The 20,624-nt window shown below is 48.5% G+C and overlaps 1 protein-coding gene across 3 annotated transcripts in view; it reads left to right on the plus strand.

Annotated features, from left to right (window-relative positions):
• TMEM104 (transmembrane protein 104) overlaps positions 1–18,490 on the plus strand; it is a 43,641-nt gene extending 25,151 nt beyond the window's left edge. For all 3 annotated transcript variants that reach the window (XM_058817262.1, XM_058817264.1, XM_058817263.1), the window contains exons 9-10: positions 3,141–3,234; positions 14,971–18,490. In XM_058817262.1, coding sequence (XP_058673245.1) covers positions 3,141–3,234; positions 14,971–15,731 — 855 coding nt within the window. In that variant the 3' untranslated portion in view covers positions 15,732–18,490. The remainder of the gene's footprint in view (positions 1–3,140; positions 3,235–14,970) is intronic.
• The last annotated feature ends 2,134 nt before the right edge of the window (positions 18,491–20,624 follow it).

A 20,624-nucleotide genomic window follows, 5' to 3' on the forward strand; every position in this document is an offset into this window, starting at 1 on the left:
CCTTTTGGGGATGTGTTTTTAAATAGAGTTCCTGGCCTTGGGACTCCTGATGGTTGATGGTGAGATTAGCTCTAATCCAGGGACTGAGTCCTTGTCCTCATGTCCTGGCTGTTGGTGGCAAACCGGCCCCTTTTTCCTGCCCTGTGCTCAATCCTGTTGAGCTGCACACAGTTTCACTTCAAAATGATGTTGATCTGCATGCTTAATGTTCAGTTCTGCTCAGGCTTTCTTCTTCCAAGCAGTCCAGTGTGTTCTGCAGCTTCCCTTCCTTAAGAGGGGTTGGCACAAATTCCTGCAAAGCAAGGCAAACTCATCTCATTGAAGGCCTTAGCATTGTTTGTATTGATCCATGGATATTCATCTTTGACCACTAATGGGTGTCAAATGGAGAAGGGAATAAATTTCTGTTGCATTAGAATTAATCTCTGGCTTGGCTCTTTTGGACCAGGATCTGGTTGAGAACAGAAGACACTGATCATCCTAAAGGATGGGGGGGACATTCGACCATTCAAGCACAACTTGTATCTCTTCCCAATGAGTTAAGCAGTAATGGCCAGAGAGGAGGACAGTTTAAAACCATTCTGAATGGATTTGGTTGTTTAAGGTGCTCTGCAAAAAGTGCAGAACACTCAGGTTCTTCCAGTACCTCAGGATGCTTTTCAGCAGCTGAGCCCCAAATCCACCTTGACGTGTCTCCTTTCCTTGGTGGGTGAGACAAATCTGGGTTTCAGACCCAGCTGCTTTGGTGCTTGGTGATTTTGTGTCAATCCTTGCTGTGGTTTGAGGGGTTGTTTTGCCAATTGGTTCTGGAGCATTCTCATTTGCAGCAGACACCTGTTCCTTAATTATCACATCCTCAGCCCATCTCTCTGTGTTCAGAGCTTTCTGATGCGGGAGCTATGAACTGATTTGAGGGGAGGCTGTGTTGGGCAGTGTTGGGAGAGAAAGTTGAAAGAGATTAGTCACAAACTCAAACATACTTGTCAATAAGACAGTTGGTGTCAATTTTTGTTTGCTTTGGGCCCTTGCCCTTACATCACTTTTTAGTCAAAGGTTTCTTTAGTCTGTTGTGGTTTGTGTATTGCTCTAGGATAGAGTGGCAGTCCATAGTGGGCAGGTGTCGTGGTTTAACATAACTTGGTTTTTTATTTAAAGAGAAAAGAGTGGAGTTAAGGTCCCAGTTAGAATAAAGGAACAAGGAGGAGAAGAGTAAAAAAAAAGGTTTGTAACTGACTGGTTTGCTTCTATGTTAGAACCTCAAGTCCCATAACTGTTAAACCTGATTTGGCTCTTAGTCTTGCCAGTTATGCCTGTGGCATTCTATTCTGTGTGATTTCAGCATTTCATCCAACAGCTATCAATTGCTTCACAAATCTGAGTTCTGAGCATGCTTCCTGTCCTTTCTTTTTTAATCTGAGCAGTAAAAGCAAGACTTGGTGTAGGCAATGATCTCAGATCAGAATATATCCCCACCAAGCAACATGTCAAACCAAGAGTTCTCTCCCCCGCTCCCCGTCTGGGTTTACTTTCATCACCTGAGAATACTTCTGATGCGAGGCATTTCCAATTTGCCTTGCAGATATTCTGAAACTGTCTCAAAAAAGGTTTCTTGGGGTTGTGCTAGTCTTAAAATAGCTTGGATTCTGTTCTGTCCTGACTCTGTTGGGGTTGACAGAGACCTTGAGGCTTGGCAGACCTGCCCCTCTGAGTCCCAGTTCTTCGCTTCTGATGACACCTTTTCTTGAACTGCTTTAAGAAGTCATGGAAAAGAGCAATGTGTAAATATTAATGTTGAATATTTGTCTTTAAAAATCTCTTTGGGATGCTCTACAAACCTACGCTGTGTGTGCTGTGGCTTTCTCAGCACTGCCTGCTTACAGCATTTGGACCTGTTAGTTTATTGCTAGCTGGTGCCATCCCACAGAGGACAGGCAGGGCTCTCTTCTCTTAACACCCATTTTGTCTCCCTCTTACAAGTGGCTTCTCTCATCTCAGTGTTCCAGGGTCTGTTTCTTCTTGCAGTGAAGCCTTTTCTCTTCTCTCTAGGGTAGGTAAGGCTTGAGTGCTGCTTTGAGCAGAGGTGACAGTGCTGCACAGGACATGTCACCTCAGGACATGGGCTGATAGCATGGTTGCCTTGTGTGCTCTAGGAGGTGCTAGAAGAAGCTCTCAAGGGAAGCTGTATAGTCCAGATTCCTAGGATGGATCTTTGCTGGATGTATTTTGCAGCCCAGCTGGAAGAGATGAAATAGACTGGTGCTGCAGTGTACCCCAATTTAATTTTCCCCACCCCTGGAAGTCTTCAAGGCCAGGTTGGACTGGGCTTTGAGCAACCTGGTCTAGAGGAAGGTCTCTCCCCATGGCAGGAAGATGGAACAAGATCATCTTCAAGGTCCCTTCCACACAAACCATTCTGTGATTCTATGAAACACTGGTCTCTTAATAGACATCCAAGAGGGGAGTGAGGAAGTTCTTCATTGAAGAACCTTTACGTTCCACACTGAATTAAATTCTCTGAGTATCTCTTTGATTACTTTTTCCCTCATTTTGCATAGGGTTTTAGCTTCCAAGAACTGAACTGTTACACTGTAGTTCCCACTATCTGTTTTTACTATTATAAAAACCCTGTATGTTTTACACAGGTGACTTAAAGCAGGGGTGGAAAAAGTTCCAGGCAGACTTGGCTCCATTGCTGTTGAGCCTGGGATACCCCGAAGCCACCCCATCAATGCTAATAGAAGTAGACTGGTGAGGGCTATTGCTATTCATACCTAAACTGAGCATGTACTTGGGCAAAGAGGCCAGAGTTTAATATTTAATGTTCTGTAAGGCTGTACTGAGTGCTTTTACTGAAATGTGTCAGTAAAGGAGGGCTGTAGCAGTGATAGCAAACGGCTGAGAGCCAGGAGGATCCTGAGCTCTACTTCTGCCCAAGGCATGTTCTCTGATACCCAGCAGCTTACTTGACCCCCTGTGTCTCAGCCAATTTAGCTGTAAAATTAAGCAACAAAGAAAGCTTCATGACAAACGGACATGTCTGGAGGTGAACTTTCAATGCAAGCTTTGCTCTTCTGATAAATTCATCTTGCTGGCAGAATTTCTGGTTTTTAATCTAATGTGTGATTTTGTTGTCCTTCCAGGCAGCATTCACGCTCCTCCTGGGTCCTTTCACCTTCTTCAATGTGCAGAAGACCAAGTACCTTCAAATCATGACGTCCCTCATGAGATGGATAGGTGAGTCTTGGCAGAGGCTCGGCCACCTCTTTACCATTGATGGAACCAAGTCATGCCACTGATGCTTCTCTTTGGCAAGATCTTCTTGTTTGGAAGCAAGTGCTTGTCAAAACAACCTCTTTGAGGACAGTTGTGCAGGCCTAATAAATCTTTGAGGGGAAAGGTTTTAGTCTAGGATGAAATTTTCGATTAAAACAAAACAAATTGTTCTCCATCAGACATGGCTGGTAAATGAGGTTTTAGTCTGGTTTGTGTGAGGGGCAGAAGATGTTTGGCAGTCTCCTGCCTAGGTGCTGGCTGTGATACCCACCAGTTGGAAGTTACTTATTCTCACATATATGCTCAACAGACTTGGGACAACTTTGCTTTGATCCGAGAAAAAAAGGCATTTCTTTCAGACTTTCCACCCTTAGTTTTATCATCTGCTTGCATTTATTTTCCTCAGTATTCCTTTATGGTAAGATGTGCTGTATTGGAAACCCCCAAACTGATGTGTGCTGTCCTTGGGAAGTCCTGCTCCCATAAGCTCTTTCCAAAATATTGCCAAGAACTTCTGGGAAGACAGATCATTCCCTTAAGGGAAGTAAGACATCACTCTTGTTTTGTTTTTTTTTTCTCCAATGCCATTGTTATTCAAAGATGCAGCTGCCTCATGTCTGGCTTGTGTGTGTACATGCTGTTAAAGGCTGAGAGGTGTGTGTGGGTTGTGGAGGTTTATGTTCAGGTTTGTCTATTTTTGTGTCACCTAGACAGAGTGACTGATACTCAGGGCTAATAAAGAGCATTTCTGCAGGTTAATGATCAGCATTTCTGCAGGTTAACAGTCTCCTGGTGTGTAAATCCAGACCATTCAGACACAGAATTAGCTCTGTTTATACCGATCACTGGAATAAGAAGAAAAGCTGCATCTCTAACTATTTCGCATTACACTCATACTCTTGGCCAGACTGCAGCTGGGTATTGTCCCTTCTCTGTGAGTTCATCCTATTTGGAGGTGGCTGGCAGTTGCTGCAGAGGAATGGAGATCCTCTGTTCTAGAGAAATCCTGAGATGGGGTTAAGCAGTTGACACCCAGGAAAATTAAGTTGGATTTTAAGCTCTCAAGTCTAAGATGTTGAACAGTTTGAGTTAATGAATCCTGACTTTGGATGGTGTGAAAATCCTGAATGCCTGTTTTTCTCCTTTGTTGTCTGAGCACATGAAAGGTTTGAAAGCCCCCCCATTCTTCAGAGAAAGAAGTTATCTCATTAAGGGGTACTAAAGGAAATGAGGAAGTTTTGCATGGGGATTTTTTGTTGTTTTTTTTTTTCTTTATAAGAGTGGTCTCTGCTCAGCTGACTGGCCTGATTCCAATCACCCTGCCTCCTCTTTTCTGGTAAAGACATCAGTCAGACCTCATCCTGTCTCTGTGACAGGCTGATGCCTGCCTCGTCTGCCGTTGGTTTCCCTTTAGCCAGCTCCTTGCAGTACAAGGATTGCTAAACCTTGGTGTGATGGCAGAACTGTTCCTCTCTTTCATGGCTTGATGGAGAGGGATAAAGGCAGTGTTTGGAGAAGTGTAGGGGAAATTCATGTTTTAGCCTGATTGATTCCTGCGTCAGCACGCTGGGGAACAGCTGCCCCAGATAATGATAGTTAATGACCCTGACAGCACCTCAGTGGCTACTTAGAAGAACAGATTCCATATGTGTACAGTGAGGGATAGATTTATTGGGAAAGACAATTTGTCAAAAAGTCATGTGATGCAGGGAGCAGAGGAAAAGCTCTTGCTGCAAATCCTGGGGTAAGGATCAGTCCCACACTGCTGAGATTTGTCAAGCTGGCTTCTCCCATGTCCTCACATCACTGCTGCCCCCTCCTCCAAACGCAGGGCTGTGAGTTAAACACAGCTTGGTGTTTAGAGAGCTTAGATCCTAAAGAACGGGTTTGGGTAGTGTTTTGTGGTCTTCTGGACTTTTCCTGCCTGCATGCCAATGGCCAGATGTGAACTCTGTCCTGGTATAAACAGTGCCTTTGCTTCACCTTCCTTGGGTTGGTTTTAGCCATGTGGTGCTGAGGGTGGTTCTGCAAAGCACTCTGAGCAGCAGAGCAGCACTGCAGCTTCCCACATACCTGTTTATTGTGTGGGGGAAAGAAAACCTTCCCATGTGGACAGTGGCTTATTCAGCTTACCTGTGCTCATTGGCTTGCTGTGGATGGGAATCTGACCCATGCTTTGCATCATGATTTGAAAAAAAATCGAACCTCCCTAAGCTGGGAGGTCAGTACAGACTTTGCAATGTGCCTGTCACAGGACCCACTACATACCCTTCTCCCCAGCCCGGTGGAAAGTCCCTGGATTTCTGAGCAGAAGAGGCTGATGTAAAGCAGCACTGCCCCAGGTGTACTGGTGATTCAGATGATAGCAGCTGAGAGGAGGGTTCTTGGCAGCAGAGAGAGCTAGCTGTGTGTGAAGGTCATTTCTGCTGGTGTTTGTAACAGTGTCAGCCTTGCCTTTGAAAGTTGCTTCCCCTCTTCCTCCTGATCTAAGTGATAATCAAATGTCACCAGCCTCTTCCAGAGCCTTATGCTCATCACAAGCAGCACATCAGTTATCAAAGCCTACAGCAGTCTTATTCCACACCTCACAGATAAAAAAAATCATTCTCTTTCTGAAAAATAGGCTTAAACACTGGGATCTGAGCTGGAAATTAAAAATGGACCAGTTCAAAGAATGTGGAGATGTTCCAGGGATCAGCCCTTTATCTGGCATCCTCCCAGGATAAGGGACTAAGCCAGGACAGGCACCTCTGAAGCCTCTGTAAGGAGAAAGTTGAAGGAGGAGCTTGCAGGGCCGAGTGTTGTGCTGCTGGAGAGCCCAGACAGATGGGCTCTCCCTGTCTGGGCCTGTTGATCAGGGACAGCTCATCTGGAAGGAAGGCTGGCATGGCAAGGCACTTCCCTGCCAGCAGTGACAGGAGCACAGAGGGTGGGTCTGTGTCTCCAGGTGCAGTGGGGCTGGTGGCAGAGAGGGCTTCCAGAAGAATCGAGCTGTTGCCAGTGTTCTGAAGAGTAGCACTTACACACTTGGCTGCAGAACTGATTGTCACTTGGCATTGCTGAGTGCCAATGGTTAAATTCAGTGCAGCAGTTGCTGCTTGAACTGCTGGCCTTACCCTGGCTTAGAGATCTCTGTTCTCCAGGAGCTGGCAGATGAGTGAGGCTTTGCCTACCCAAGTTCTCATCCCTTTCCCAGTGCAGAAGCTCCTCAGAATGCTTTGTCAGCCTTTTGCAGGTACCTCAGCTGCCTTGGGAGATGGAGCAGAGGCACCCTAAGGGGTGCAACAGGGAGCCTCCCTGCTGTGCTTCCCTGGAGAGAGAGCCAGTCATGAAATATCATTTGGTTTAAATCCTGACAATGGTTCCTACAGTGAAGCTTTGTTTTGATTTGTGGTTAGAACCTTGTTGGCTCACCCAGCTGTGAGGCCATGTGAGTACAAATTGTTCCTGTGGTGTGAGGAAGGTCCTTCCCCAAAGTGTAATTCCTGCCTTTCTTTCAGCTCTCTTCCACCTCAGCCTCAGAAAAGTGTAGAGCTGTTATTAGGTCAATTCCTTTACCAGTTTTGGAGCCTGTTTCCAGGTCTCTTACAAAGTTATTGGAGCAGAGCTTCCTGCAAAGGCTAAACCAACTGAGCCATCAATAAATTTAGAGCTGTTGGTATTTCCAATTCTGCTGTTTGGATTTCAGACACTTTTTTTTTTTTTTCCTGGAGGGTTTAAATCTATGGTGGCAATGGATTGCTCTCTAAAGAGACTTGCTTATCTAGCTGGGTTTTTTTTTCCTCTCATTTCTTCAATCCTGATCAAGTGGGTGCTGTTAGGGGTCAGCTGCTGAAGGGCACGCTGTGCTGCCAACAAGAGAGACTGATCCAGGCAAGTCCCATACACCTCTCTCAGCAGAGGGGATGCAGCTCACTGGGGCACAGCCCTACCTCGATAATATTGGATAATAACTGTCTAGCAGCATCATGGGATAGGACATGGATTAGGAAAGATAACAAAAGGACAGAGCTTGGTGGAGCTGAGCAGCAAACACTGGGCTATTGTGTATTAGCAGCTAACCCGATTAATTGCAGCCTGAGATGTCCAGCTCTATAGGTGAGGACTGCTGGCTCTAAAGACATTGGTAGTGTGATTATTGCTGCTGTTATTAAATTGTCTCTGCCAAATGTTCCTAGACAGCTCCCACGTGGGGCCTGTGCTCTGTGTGCTGCTCATGGTGCTGTATTGTAGTTATTAGAAAGTATTGTATTTTAATGAAGAGATAGTTCATAGAGTAATAAACTTCTGGGTTTGGTTGAACAGGCTCAGTTCTCTCTCCCTATTGGATCACACCACATCTATTCAAGCCCTTGAGACAGAGCCTTCACAACTCTGCCCAAACAATGATCTCACAATTACATGCACAGGAGTAAAATCTCTACCCCAGCTCTTTCCCCTGGCTGATAAGGTGGAGGGAAAGCAAACCAGAATTTCTGGGAAGTCTGTGTTAAACCCTTCTTTACTCCATCCCGTCCTTTTCCAGGATACCTGGTAGAAGGCTTCTGGGGCAGAAACTAGAAAAGGGCTGTCCAGAGCGTGCTAGTGGGGCTGACTTTCTGTATCTGGTGGTTTCTCTGGTAGTTCTGCTCTTTCCACCAGAGCTCTGCTGTTTACAGCACTGCTCTGCAGAGAAGTGGTCTCAGACCATCTCACCTTGTGAGCAGTCTCAGGTAACTGTCCCTGCCATCCTTAGCAGCAGAGCTGTCTGTGCTTGACTTACTGCAGAAACCTGGAGTCACTGTGCTGCATCCCTTCAAGTACTGAGACTGAGAATTACAGAGGAGGCTGATTTAGGAGGGGGTGACAGTTATCTGAAGTCCTGCATTTCCAGTCTCCTGCTGAGAAATTAGCCTGCTAGTGCCCACAGTCCTCAAGGTGGGTGGCCTCTTTTCAGATCAGAAATTGAGCTTTCTGCAAATAGCTTAAGGAGGATCGTTGTGATCTCTGCCCCTCTCCTTTCACACTGCAGGGCATACAGGAGGATGAGGGAATTGGTCTGTAAATCAGGACACTGTTGCATGTTCATTCTGACATGCTGCTTCAACAAAGTTACTTCGTGTTCTTATATCCCTTTTGGAGCAGATGAAGCTCCTGCTAGAGCCCAGGCTAAATAATTCACTAAGAGAAGTGAATATATTTATGAAGAGTTAGTTAAAATGCTGTGCTTCTGTCATGCCTGCTTTTGGGATTGTTGGCTGAGGAGCTCATTTCAGGGCTGTTTGTGGGAGGCATTGGGGTGAAGCAGTGCCTGTGTGAGAGGAAGAGCCCTGTGAGCTGCAGACACAGATGGAGAGTGATTTGCTGGTCTGGACAGGACCACTGAGATCCTGCCTGAGAAGCTGATGCTCCTGAAGAGAGCACTTTATTCAGGCAGCAACAGACACTGATGGGCCTGAGAGCTGAGGAAGGGGAGCTGGACATCTAAGGGCATATTCAACCCTGCAAAAGGGTCTGGATGATGGTGCCCACTCAGGTTTTCAGAGTGGGGCTGTGGCATGAAAAGCTGCTTTCTGTTCAGAGTGGACATTGGTGGAACAAGATGATAAAAAACTTTGCTGTGTAGGGCCCAAGGCAGGATGGACATGATGTGGCTGAGTCTGCAGAGCACCTGGGTGTTATGGGACATGGGTGCTCTGCAGCCAGTACTTTCCAAAGCATGCACAGCTGTAGTTTGGGCTCACAGGGACACCAAAGTGTGTCTTTTTTATTATTTACTTTTATTATTCCATTCTCTCTGAAGAATAAATTATGACATGGACAGAGATGTGACTGTCAGAGCTAATAGGCCAAGCCAGCAGCAGAGCTGAGAGCAGAGTCCTGGTTGCAGAGGTTTTATGGTTCTTCTGCCAAAGGTGACTGGCAGAGAGAGGCCCATAAACTACATGGGCAATTTTCCCCTAGAAGCAAACAAACCTCACTGGCTCCTCTTTCCTTCCCATATGTTGAGAAAAAGCATCTGTGATAAATGCCTGAGTGCAAGGCCATTTTTCTGCCCTGAGCTGTTGCTGGTGTGCAGATGTCTGTGGGAGCAGCTGATGTGGGCTGAGATGGGGCAGCTGTGCTGGTTTCATGGCAGGCGTTGTTAGCGCTGCTGGGGAAGCGACTTGTAAATCTTGGTTATGGTAGTGCAAGCCTGATGAAGAAAAGCAGGGAAATGATGCCCTTAGAGCAGAGAAGCTCCACTGAACTGCTTTTGGTTGCCAAAAAGTCCTGGTAGTACTTTTTAAATGGAATTTGCCTTTGTGAAGAAAAGGGGGTCCACCTGGTCCAAAGGATCAGTGTCTGAGTTGGCTGCAGCAGGAGCAAGCCAGGCCTGGAGGAGTGGAGGTGCCCGAGAGGCTTCTTCTTGCTTTCTTGGTAAGCTGTGTCACACTTGTCTGTATAAGCATCAGTCCTGTGCCATGTGGATCCTCCCTCAGCCTGTGGGGCAGGGAGGGTAACACTGTCCTAACAAGTCCCTGCTCCCCATTAGAGGAAGGAGCCACAGTGATATTCCACAACTTTTGCTCATACCTTTTTTCTGGGAAGTAATTTCCCTCCTCTTTTCCTTCTGATGTTTCTCTCTGGAGAATTCCTGTCTTCTATGAACATATCCATCTTGTTTCCCCACAGTCTCTGCACTCATAAATCCTTCATCTTCCTAGAGATGGTGCTTTAGGCTCTGTCATTGTCAAATCCGATCCTTAACTTCTCCAGCTCCCCCATCTAATGGAGCAAACCTGGTTTTCATGTTACCTCTTTACTGTCAATTCATATAGAAACCCCCTCTGAAGGTTGGAGAAGTTAATCAGTTGCTGCTCTGGAGTTTGTGGAGAACTGGAGGTCATGAACAAGTGGCAGGATATAGCTTCTGCAAGAGAAACTAGCTAAATTAGTTTTAAATTTAAAAATCAATGTCTTAATTTTAGGTACTTTGTTCTGCCAGCATGTTGGACTCCAGCTGTGCTTTAATACTTCAAATGACAAAGAATCCAGAATGCCTGGTGATTCCACAGTTGTAGTGGGCTCTTCAGCTTGCCCACATCACTGCTGGAAGCCAGATGGCTCTGAGAAGGGGCTCCAACATCCTAGAAAGACATCAGCAGGGAAGTAGACAGCACCAGTGTCAGGTGGGGATGCAGAGGGTAGGGCTGTCTTGACGTGTTCCTCGCCCGTTCAGTGTGTACAGAGCAGATGCTCCTGGCTTTGTGCCCTTTCTATGAAAAAACTGCCTAAGGTTAAACTAAATGAGATCTATTCCTCTGTTTAAGAGTGGGCTGCTGTGTTTTGACTCGATACAGGATTGAGGTGGGGAGAAATCTGGGTTTGGGAAGCTGGGTTTAGGAAGCTCCTGAAAACGTCTTCTTCCTGGGATCCATCATTGTGCCTAATGTGTGAAAGGGAAGCCAGCACTGGGCTGGGGTGATCCATTATCATTATTTCCTGGCATATTGATTCTCTGCCTGGACAGGAAAGCTCTGTCACGCCATCAGCCGCCGCTGACGGATGGCCCTGCCACAAACGTGTCACAGCCCCAGCTCAGACAAATGGCTGGGGTAGGGGAGCAGCCAGGCGTGGGGTGGCTGCACTCCACTGATCTCTGGGCCCTGCAAGGGGGGCAGGCAGCTGGGTCATGTTCTCTTCAGGCTTTCCTTGCACAGGGAGGAATGGGAGCAGCGACAGGGCTGGCTGGAGAAGATGGGAACATCTCACAAGTACCATGTCTTGCAGGGATGCAAGGGGGGTTAAACCAGAAGCTCATTCTGAGCATCAGTTCTTGCAGGAACCTACCATGACAGGGGAAAAAAATGTGTTTGAGGCTTGGACTTATTTTCTTTTCTTCAGTAGCCTTTCTGCAGAGAGATGAAACTCATGTACAAACACCATTTTTCATTTACAGAGGTGTTTTCTCTGACTCTGTAAAATGATCCTTAAACTCAGAATGGCTAAATTATATTCTCTGCTTCTCTGCAGCTCTGTTATGTTTCTATCAAAATGCACAAAAATGTATTTCTTAATATCCCCAGACTCACATATTTCCCAAACTGTACTACTTTGGACGTCTGCTCATCCATATTCATCCTTACTTCACCTGCAAGAACCAGAGCAGAACTGCCCTGTCTCTGAATCAACATCTCCTGAGTCAAGCAGGAGAGGAGCAGTAGGTGACTGCAAGGTCTGCTTTATCTGAGAACATTTGTTCCTCAGATAGTGAGGGGAGCAAAGAGAGTCTGCAGGAGAGGCAGTTGGATGGCTGGGATGAGATTCATCACAATTTTCCTTTATGGCATACCCCCTCTTTATTTTTTTCCTCAGGCTCACTTAAATCCTTCACTAAAAATGATGCTTGAACATCTAGAAGAGACAAGATGAGACAAGAAGTGGCCTCTGTGCCTTGCTGACTGCCAAGCCTGTGGTGTGGGGGTTTGGAGTGGGTTTAACACTGTGGAAAAATCAGGACAAGCAAAACCCTTGATTGCTTTTTAAGCATTTATATAAAACAAGGCTTAAAGCAAATTTTTAATGTAACCATCTAACAATCCAAGATGCCATCACTGTCAACCTTGCTTTGTGGCTCTGAGTGCTGCTGATCATGGTCTGAGAGTGTTTCATACCTGGAACACATTGCTTGTGTCCTCTGTTCTGTGTGGAGAGGAATGCATCAAGGGGTTTTTTGTGAATCCATGTCTTCACCAGGATTCTTGTGCTGAAGGAATGCTGTTGGACAGCTGATGTGACAACAGTAGGTGACATGAAATAGTGTCATGTGACTCTGCCTTCAGCCTGCTGTCCCAGGTAGGGGAGTGAGTGGGAGCTTTGTGTGTGCCCGAGGAGCTTGTGCTGCCTCTTTTCTGCTCAAAGCTGCCTGTCCATCAGCCTGTCATCTTCCTTTCATTATGACTTATCATCCAAACCATATCTAGGTTTCAGAGTTTCATTTTTTGGCTCACCTCCTCTCAGGGACAGAGAGATAAATTTGACAGGCAAGTGTTTTAGCTCTCCAGTTCCAGGAGTGAGAAACTCTTCTGCCTCAGGGACTGACAGAAAACAACCATGGGGCAGCACTTTTGTTGTCCTTTCTGAGGCTGGAGCTGTGCAGGGGGGTTTCCAGTTTACTCAGCACCTGTCCTCTCAAGGGTCTTGCATCTGCAGTGCACCAGTGCTCGGGCAGGGAAGCAGAGCTTGCCTTGCTGGAAGCAAAACTAGTTTGGATCTTAGTATTGGATCCTCACTCCTTGTAATTATAATAAATTTCTGAAATGCATATTTAATGAAAAACAAATAGATTAAATTCTAGTTGCATAAGCCAAAGACCATCCATCATTTAGGGAGTCCACAAGAATTCTACTCCTTCAGTGTTCCCTGCCAGAAAAGCACATGTCAGGGCAGAGGAGCATCTGTGGGAGATGCTTCAAGGATGGGGTGCTGCCTGCCTGAAAGTTTCCCTGGTCCTGTTGGCACTGATGCAGAAAGTGGGGCTTTGAGCCGATGGTGAGAGTGGGTTTGGGGGATGGAAATAGATTGAGCAGAGCATGAGGAGATCCACTGTCCTGGTGTGCAGGGGAAGAGGTGTGAGACTTCTGAGTCACATCTTAGCCCAGGTACAGGACCAGCTCAGGATGGGGCTGCAGAGCCTGACCACCTCTGCCAGGCAAGAAGGAAAGGAACAGTCTCAGCCATTTCCAGAGCTGCCCAGCCTGCTTTGTCTTATTACTCAGGGCATCCTTTCCTCTTCCTTGTAGCCTGTGCAACCCCAGGGAGTGCAGCCATGTCACATCACCTGGAACACAGCTCTTCTGGGTCTCTTACTGAGCAGATATGGCTGGCAAGCATCTCCCCTCCAGGGAGCAGTGGGGGAGGCACAACAACTGTACCCTGTTCTCAGTGCCCCTCACCTGCTTGGCTTGAGTGAAGGCAAGGGGAATTGCACACCCCCAGAGCAATGAGCTGTTGCCTTCCATAGCTCTGTGTGACTGCCCTTGGGGGAGGAAGTAGAGCCTAGCACTCCCAAAACAACCTGGCCTTGTGGAATGGTGGAGGAATGGATCTGCTGCTGTCAGTGTGGTGCTTGGGGAGGGCTGGCAGACGTGCCCTGTCACTGGGAACAGCTGGAAGCATGAGGTTTCCTGAGGCAGCACAGGGTGAAATGCAGCATGTGGCTTGGGAAAGGTTCAGCATGGAGCTGCTGTTTGCTGCAGGAGAACGTGAATTTCTGAGAGAGGGTCGTGGGGAGTGCTGGGGATATATGGGAGGCAATGTTCAGTGAGAATAATCTGATATTTTTGTGCACAAGAGAGGCAGCATTCCCTAACTGGTCTGTAACTGTTTTCCCTAGTCCCATCCCTGGCAGGGTTTCCCAATCTCCCCTGTTGTGGGGAGCAGGGCTGGGCACAGAGCAAGCCTGTCATCTTGTCACCCCCTGGTGAGCCTGCCCAGCTCCCAGCACTGCTGCCAGCCTGCTATGGACTTGAACTGTGCACTGCTCTGTTTAATTCCTCTGGATTTATATTAAGGACATTCAAAGTTGTCTGTAGTAGTTGTTTCAGCATTTTGTTGATTTTTTCATTACCTGATAATTCACAGCTCTGTTCCTGTACCTCAGACTGGTGCAAGGACAGCTCTGTGCAAGCCACAGTGGCTCACCCATTGCAGCACCAGACTGTAAACCTCACTGCTTGCTGCCCTGCCAGGCAGGTCCTTTTCTCCCCATTGCTTGTTAACTCCAGCAGCTGATGATCATCTTTCCTAGGTTGATGCAATTTTTGTGACACCAGAATTAATTTTCTACTGCTTTTATATGCCATGGTAGGAATGAGAGTCTCACAGTAACTGCTCTGGCTCAAATTTCCACCCTCAGAGTAATAAGGGCATTAGCTCAATCTCCTCAATTCATGTTGTCCCTGGCATGTTGTTATTTGTAATAAGCTTTGTAAAATGTTGTTAGGCTTTTCCCTGACATAAGTGAAGGGTAGACAAGCAGACTTTGTGTCTAGAAATGATGAATTTTAATAGCAGTCTTTCAGTGCTGCTTTAGTCCCTTCCAGACTGGCTTCTCCACCCTGGGATTAGCTACAGACAGCCTGTTCCTTCTACCCAGGAAATGGCTGGCTAGTTCTTGCTCTATCATGCTTGACAGATCCCAGGGACAGGAAAGCTTGCTAGTAGCTGCTGCTTCTGTGCATGTAGGGGAGATCTTGAAAACACTAGTCCAGTTAGAAATGTGTAGGACTATTACTGGGGTTGATTGGAGCCAAACATACTTCAGCCTTTTTGAAATGACAGCATTTAAGCAGTGTGTGTGTGGGGCAGAAGCATCCACAGACCAAAACCCTTGAGGGCTTAGGGTTCACCAGCCATGCCAGCCTTCTGCTTCTGAAGGGCACAGCACAGCCCTGTGCTCTTGGGGTGGGAGGGTGAGTCCCTGTGGGAAGGAGACTGGAGGGAGATGCCTGAGCCCATTCCCTTATCTGCTGACTGGCACTGACAGCACATCACGATTAATTCCTGTGCACCTTGCCTTTAATGTAGCACCCTCAGATAAGGTGGTGCATCAAAGAGATAAGGAGATGCTCTGCATAGCAGGAGAAAGCCGGTGCCAAGACTGCCAGTGCTATGGGAGGAGGTCATGAGGAGCACGGGCCTGGGCTTGACCTGAGACCTTCTCTCTCTCTCCAGCTTTCATCCTCATGATTATTCTGGCCCTCATCCGCATCAGCAGAGGCCAAGCTGAAGGTCACCCGTCCATGGCCGAGCTGTCGGGCATCCGCAATCTCTTTGGGGTGTGCGTCTATTCCTTCATGTGCCAGCACTCCCTGCCATCCCTCATCACCCCCATCTCCAAGAAGAAGCACGTCAACAAGCTCGTGCTGCTCGATTACGTCCTGATCCTGGCGTTCTACAGCCTCCTGTCCTTCACTGCCATTTACTGCTTCCGCAACGACACCCTCATGGACATGTACACGCTCAACTTCACCAACTGCGACATCGTCAGCGTGGCCTTCATCCGCTACTTCCTGGGCCTCTTCCCGGTCTTCACCATCAGCACCAACTTCCCCATCATTGCAGTGACCCTGCGCAACAACTGGAAAACCCTTTTCCACAGAGAGGGGGGCACCTACCCGTGGCTGGTGGACAGGATTGTCTTTCCTGCCATCACGCTGGTTCCCCCAGTGCTGGTGGCGTTCTGCACCCACGACCTGGAGTCCTTGGTGGGGATCACGGGAGCCTATGCTGGCAATGGGATCCAGTACCTCATCCCAGCTTTCCTGGCCTACTGCAGTCGCAAGGACACGCAGCTGGTGTTCGGCAGCGGGACGGTGAACAAGCACCTCTCCCCTTTCCGGCACAGCTTCTGGATTGTGTTCGTGCTCATTTGGGGTTTCTCTTGCTTCATATTTGTGACTGCAAACATTGTCCTGAGTGAGTCAAAGCTCTGATGGGGGTAGCAGCACACTCCCTCTGGAGCTCCAGAGACTCCAGCATTTCAGCTCCCCCTCTGGAACTGTGCACTGAGGGGGAGAGGCAGTATGAAGGGAAGTTTCCAGGCCGTTGGCTTGGTGACACAGACTTTCTTCACTCCACTTTGGGTGTGGGTGGAGTGGACTCAGCCTTGTTACAGTTCTGGTTCTCGGACAAAGCCCTGGGGCTGAGCCCTTGGCAGCCTGCACCGTTAACCAGCGTCCAGCCATTCCTGCCTTTGGCTCTGTCAGAGCAGCACATTCTCTGTCTGTCCCTCTGTGGTTCTGTGTGTGCTGCAGGTCTCGGCACACAGGAGAGAGACAGGCTTGACTGCATCACTAAATGTCTCTGCTCCCAAAGGCAGGAATGTGCTGTGCAGAATCCAGCAGGAGTTTGGGATAACTGAGTCTCTTTCTGCTGAGACTCCTTCAGACCAACCTCCTGTGCCAGCTGAAGGAAAGCATAAGGGTGGAAATAGACCTAATTCAGAAGGAAATAATTTTGTGCTGTTACATTTTCTTTTTCTAGAAGCATTATCATGTTTGTGCACATTGCCTGGAATAGGGGATCTTTTGCTTAGAGCTGGATTTCTCCAGCCACGGGAGTTACATTCACATTTCCATCCTGTTCTCCTGTGCTGTGACAGCTCAGCTGGGGCAGAGCAATGCCCCTCTGCATGCAGGGATACAGCTCTTCCCACTGGAAGGGAAATCAGCCTTGCTGCCCTCAGCACCAGCACGGGACTCGGAGCTTTCCACTGGCAGAGCCCTTCTCCCTTTCTCAGCTTTGCCCGGGGCTGCTACAAGCAGCCAGGCCTGAACTCCAGCGGATCGGGATCGGTGTGGGCTGGGGAGGTGCTAATTACCCACTGCTGACACGCCAGAGGCTTCGGCTGTGCACACTGAAGCGTTCCCGGCTCCCGTTGGGTAATTAGCCTTGAAACAAGGTGGGTGTTAACTCAGGGGAATGAGTGGTGCCAGGAGGGAGCGGCTGTGCCCTGGCTCAGCCCTGCCTGCAGCAGCAGCGCTCCCGAAACAAGGGAGCAAAACCTGAAACCCTGCTGGAACTGGGCTTGACCCTGTCGTGTCATTCTGCACAGGGCTAAGGTGGGCTTGGGGCTGCTCCTACCTTAGGCAGCTCCAGGAGAGGCTCTGCTTTTAGGATGACTGTGGTCACTGTAAGACCCCACTTTGACACCGGGTCCTGTGTTCAGAAGCCCTGGGGCACAGATCATAAGGGGTTTCCTGACAGGAGAAAGAACTTTAAAAATTTTCACCTGAACTATTTTAAACCCCCTGTTATCAAAGCAGGTTCAAAGCCAGGTGCACATCAGATCCTCCTGCCCTCTGCACTTGCTGCAGTATTAAATGTCATCAGTCACTAAAGCAAGCTTTGAACTGCAGCTCTTTCTAATCAAGCTCTGTTTTCAAGTAGGACTTTCTGGTTTCCATATGACCTGAAGTGCTCCTCCTGGGGGAATATGCAAGTACCTGGAGCTGTATAAAACCACTTCATAGCTTTTAAAGCAAAACCCTGCACCTCTCAAGCCTGAGCACCGCCACTGCGTCCTTGCTGAGCTGCCTGGAGAGAATCTGGAGAGATTGTTCATCTTCTCTCCAGCTTGATCCTAAACAGGCATTTGCAGCCCCTGCTAGTGGGTTTAAGCATCCCCAAGTGCTCCTGGAAAGCTGATGTGGTGTCTTCAGTACCAAATTAAGAAGGTATTTTAGAGGTATCTGGTGCTGGTGTCTTTTTTAGGAAGCAGTAGTTTGGAGGGCAGAATCATGGGGCAGTTGAGCTGGGAGCCACCTGCGTGGCAGCTGGGAGCTAGGCAGAGCTGGAGAGAGAATTGAATGCTGATGAAATGAGCCTTTGGAAGCTGGAGAGGCTGAGGGTGCTGTTCCTCTGCGTGAGTGTGCAGATGTGGCTTCATGGAGGGGCTGAGGGCTGTCTGCCCTGAGCTGCCCATGCACTGCAAGGCCCTTGGCTCAGCTCCTGCCCTCCACGTGCCCATTTCAGTCTCTTGCCTTCACATTTCATTGCAGCCAGGAAACAGGGCTGTTCTCTGTTATTTCATCTCCTCTCACCCTCCCTTACCTTCTCAGGAAGGAGGGAGCCCAGCCTGGCACCCTCTTTCCTGCCATCTCTTACATTTAAAGATGTGCCTTCTCTTCCCTAGCCTGTGTGTTCCCCTGTACCCCTCAACAATGTGTGACAGTGACTTGTGAGGGGCTGCACCTCCAAGAGCTGCTTGGATCCAGGTATTGGATGGAATGGGATGCTGAGCACTTGCAAAGCCCCAGCCTTTGCCATGGTACCTTACTGTGCTCCCCAAGGAGCATGAGTGCTTCTCAAATAAATAACCATGAATTCCCAGACACCTGCTGTCCTTGCACAGCAGCAAAACAAATATATCCGAGGAATTGGGGTGATTAACAGAAAGAAGCTCTACAGCAGAGAACATTTTTTATATAAAACATGATATAGCAATGCCTTAAAAATTACTGGAGAAAGCAAGAAGGGAATGGTTCAGTGCAGCCAGCACTGGCTGAGGGGACACTGGGTGACCCCGTGGTGCAGGGCACGAGCTCTCTCCTCTCACTCATCGTGAATAAGTCTATTTTTATTTGGCCATTATCAGCAGTAACAATTCATTATTGCAGATTCACACGTGATGCTTTGTCCTGACTGTAATTAGTTTTTTTAAAAACGGGATTAAAACCAATAAAATGCACATTATACATCTGGTTTAGTCTGACTTCTTTTTCCATCCCTTTCTTCCTCATGCGTAGGCACGGAGCAGCTATTCCTGGAGGGGATGGCCGTGACGGATGGGTCTGCAGGCCAAGGAGAAATGGCAAGTGGAAAGGGTAATGGAGACCCTCACCTCTTCTCTATTAGCCTACTGCAACTCTGGGTGCAAGCTGCAAACTCAATTAAAACATCTGTACTTCCCCCTTCTCAATTACGGCTCCTTACACTTAAAGCCAAACAAATTGAATTGCTCCAATGCCTCAGGCTGCAAAGGCAGTTTCTGCCAGCAAATTTATTATCACCATAAAGCGCAGCTTGATTTATGTTAAAATATTAAAGCAGATCTTTATGATGGAAATAAACACTTTCTACTGTGATTCTCTCGAAGGACCTCACAAGCAGCAGCGGATTTTGGGGCTTGGGCTGTAAATCTGAGGCCAAACTGGCATCAGGGAGGAATTCAGTCTATTGCAGCACTTGGAGGAGCAATGGCCAGGGAAAGAAAAACTTTGAACCTAGGAAGAAGCTTTAGGCAAAGCTTCACCACCATCAAGGAGCCACGTGTCCCTGAGGGGATTCAGCCTTTTGAAGGTTTGAGGAAAGTGCCCACCAGCCTTTGCCCTGGATGGATTTGGTCAGCCCAGGAGCTGTCAGTGGGTCAGGAAAGGGCACCTGCTGCAGGGTCACAGCTGGGGAAGGTTTTGTGCCATGGCTTTGCCTTGGCAGGAGGCAGGAACCAGGAGGTGGCTGCACCTGCTGCTCCCTCAGGCATCCTTGGGCACAGGCCTGGCAGCTGTCCTCAGCGCCCTCCTGGCCCCGTATGCGTCCTGGTTTGTGATTTAAGCAGTTCCCTCTGCCCTAACCTGAGTCACCATCTCCCCCCAGCAGCAGCAGTATGTCCTTGCCATTGGAACCCCTTCCCACTGTGCTGGCCTGCTTTGTTCCCCCTCTCCTCACCAGGATGGCTCTTAGGATGCTGAGCAAAGGGGCAGTGAAAATAGGGTGTGCTGTGGAGATGTCAGAGCTGGCAGAGGCGGGGGGTGGGTTTGGGAGGACAGTGCCTGCTCCCCTCCATGGGGCTGAGCCCCAGAGTTGGGTACCCAGCAGTGATCCAGCCTTATTTCTCTCTGCATAGCAGCCCACAGCCTCCCAGGGTACCCTGGGTGCCAGAGCAGGCTGAATTAAAAAGTGATTGATTAGACAATTTCACCAAAAAGAAATAATATTTCTCAACGTCTGTTAAACACTAAATTACCCAGCCCCTCTTTGGAAAGCCTAGCCAGAGGGCGCTTCCAGACTGCTGCTTCCCTGAAGGCTTGTCCCTGGTGTACCCACGAGCAGGGAAATTCTGCAGCAGCAGCTTGGTCCTTCCTTGGTCCTTGAAGGTCACAGATCTCACCTGCACTGGACTGGTCATGCCCCAACACCTCCTTTCCCACCAGTGCCCAGCGCCTGGCACAGAAATGGGAGAAAAGCTCTGCTTTTCCATCCCAATTGGCATGTAAAGATGATTATGCAAATGCCACCATGGTGGCCAGGGACCTGTGCATTCACATGGGGCACCCAGAATAGCCTTGGTGCTACACCAGGTGCTGACACCCAACCCTGGGGCCACCTCTCCTGGGAGCACCCCCTGCACCCCATTTGTCCCTTGCTGTCCTCAGTCTCCTGCAGCAAAGCCCTTCCATAAAACATGAAGCAGCTCCATTTGGCCTCTGCTGAGTCACCAGGGACATCACTAATTAATTTAAAACGTGGGTTGGGGATTTTTGCTGGGTTTTTTTTTCTGCTCCCCTTTGCTGTCACAGCCCCAGCCTCAGCTCAGGTTTGACTGCAGCTGTGTATGCTGGCTTCCTCGAGCCAGAGAGCCACAATTTGAGGGAAGGTTCCCAAGGCCACCCTGAAGCTTTCTGGGGACCAGCCTGTCACCCCAGGGGGCATCTGGGGCACTGGCTGGGAAAAGCTGCCCCGGGTGAATGGGTGCCATCACCTGTGGCAGCCTGGATGAATACCCTCCTCTCCAACCGGATTTATTTACTTATGGCTTTTATTTATACACTGGCATCTCCCACCCTCGCCAGGAGGCTTGGAGGGGCTGCCAAAGCCATTAAGAGACA

This window comes from Ammospiza caudacuta, chromosome 19, assembly GCF_027887145.1.
Source record: "Ammospiza caudacuta isolate bAmmCau1 chromosome 19, bAmmCau1.pri, whole genome shotgun sequence".
In the NCBI taxonomy this organism is placed as follows: domain Eukaryota; kingdom Metazoa; phylum Chordata; class Aves; order Passeriformes; family Passerellidae; genus Ammospiza; species Ammospiza caudacuta.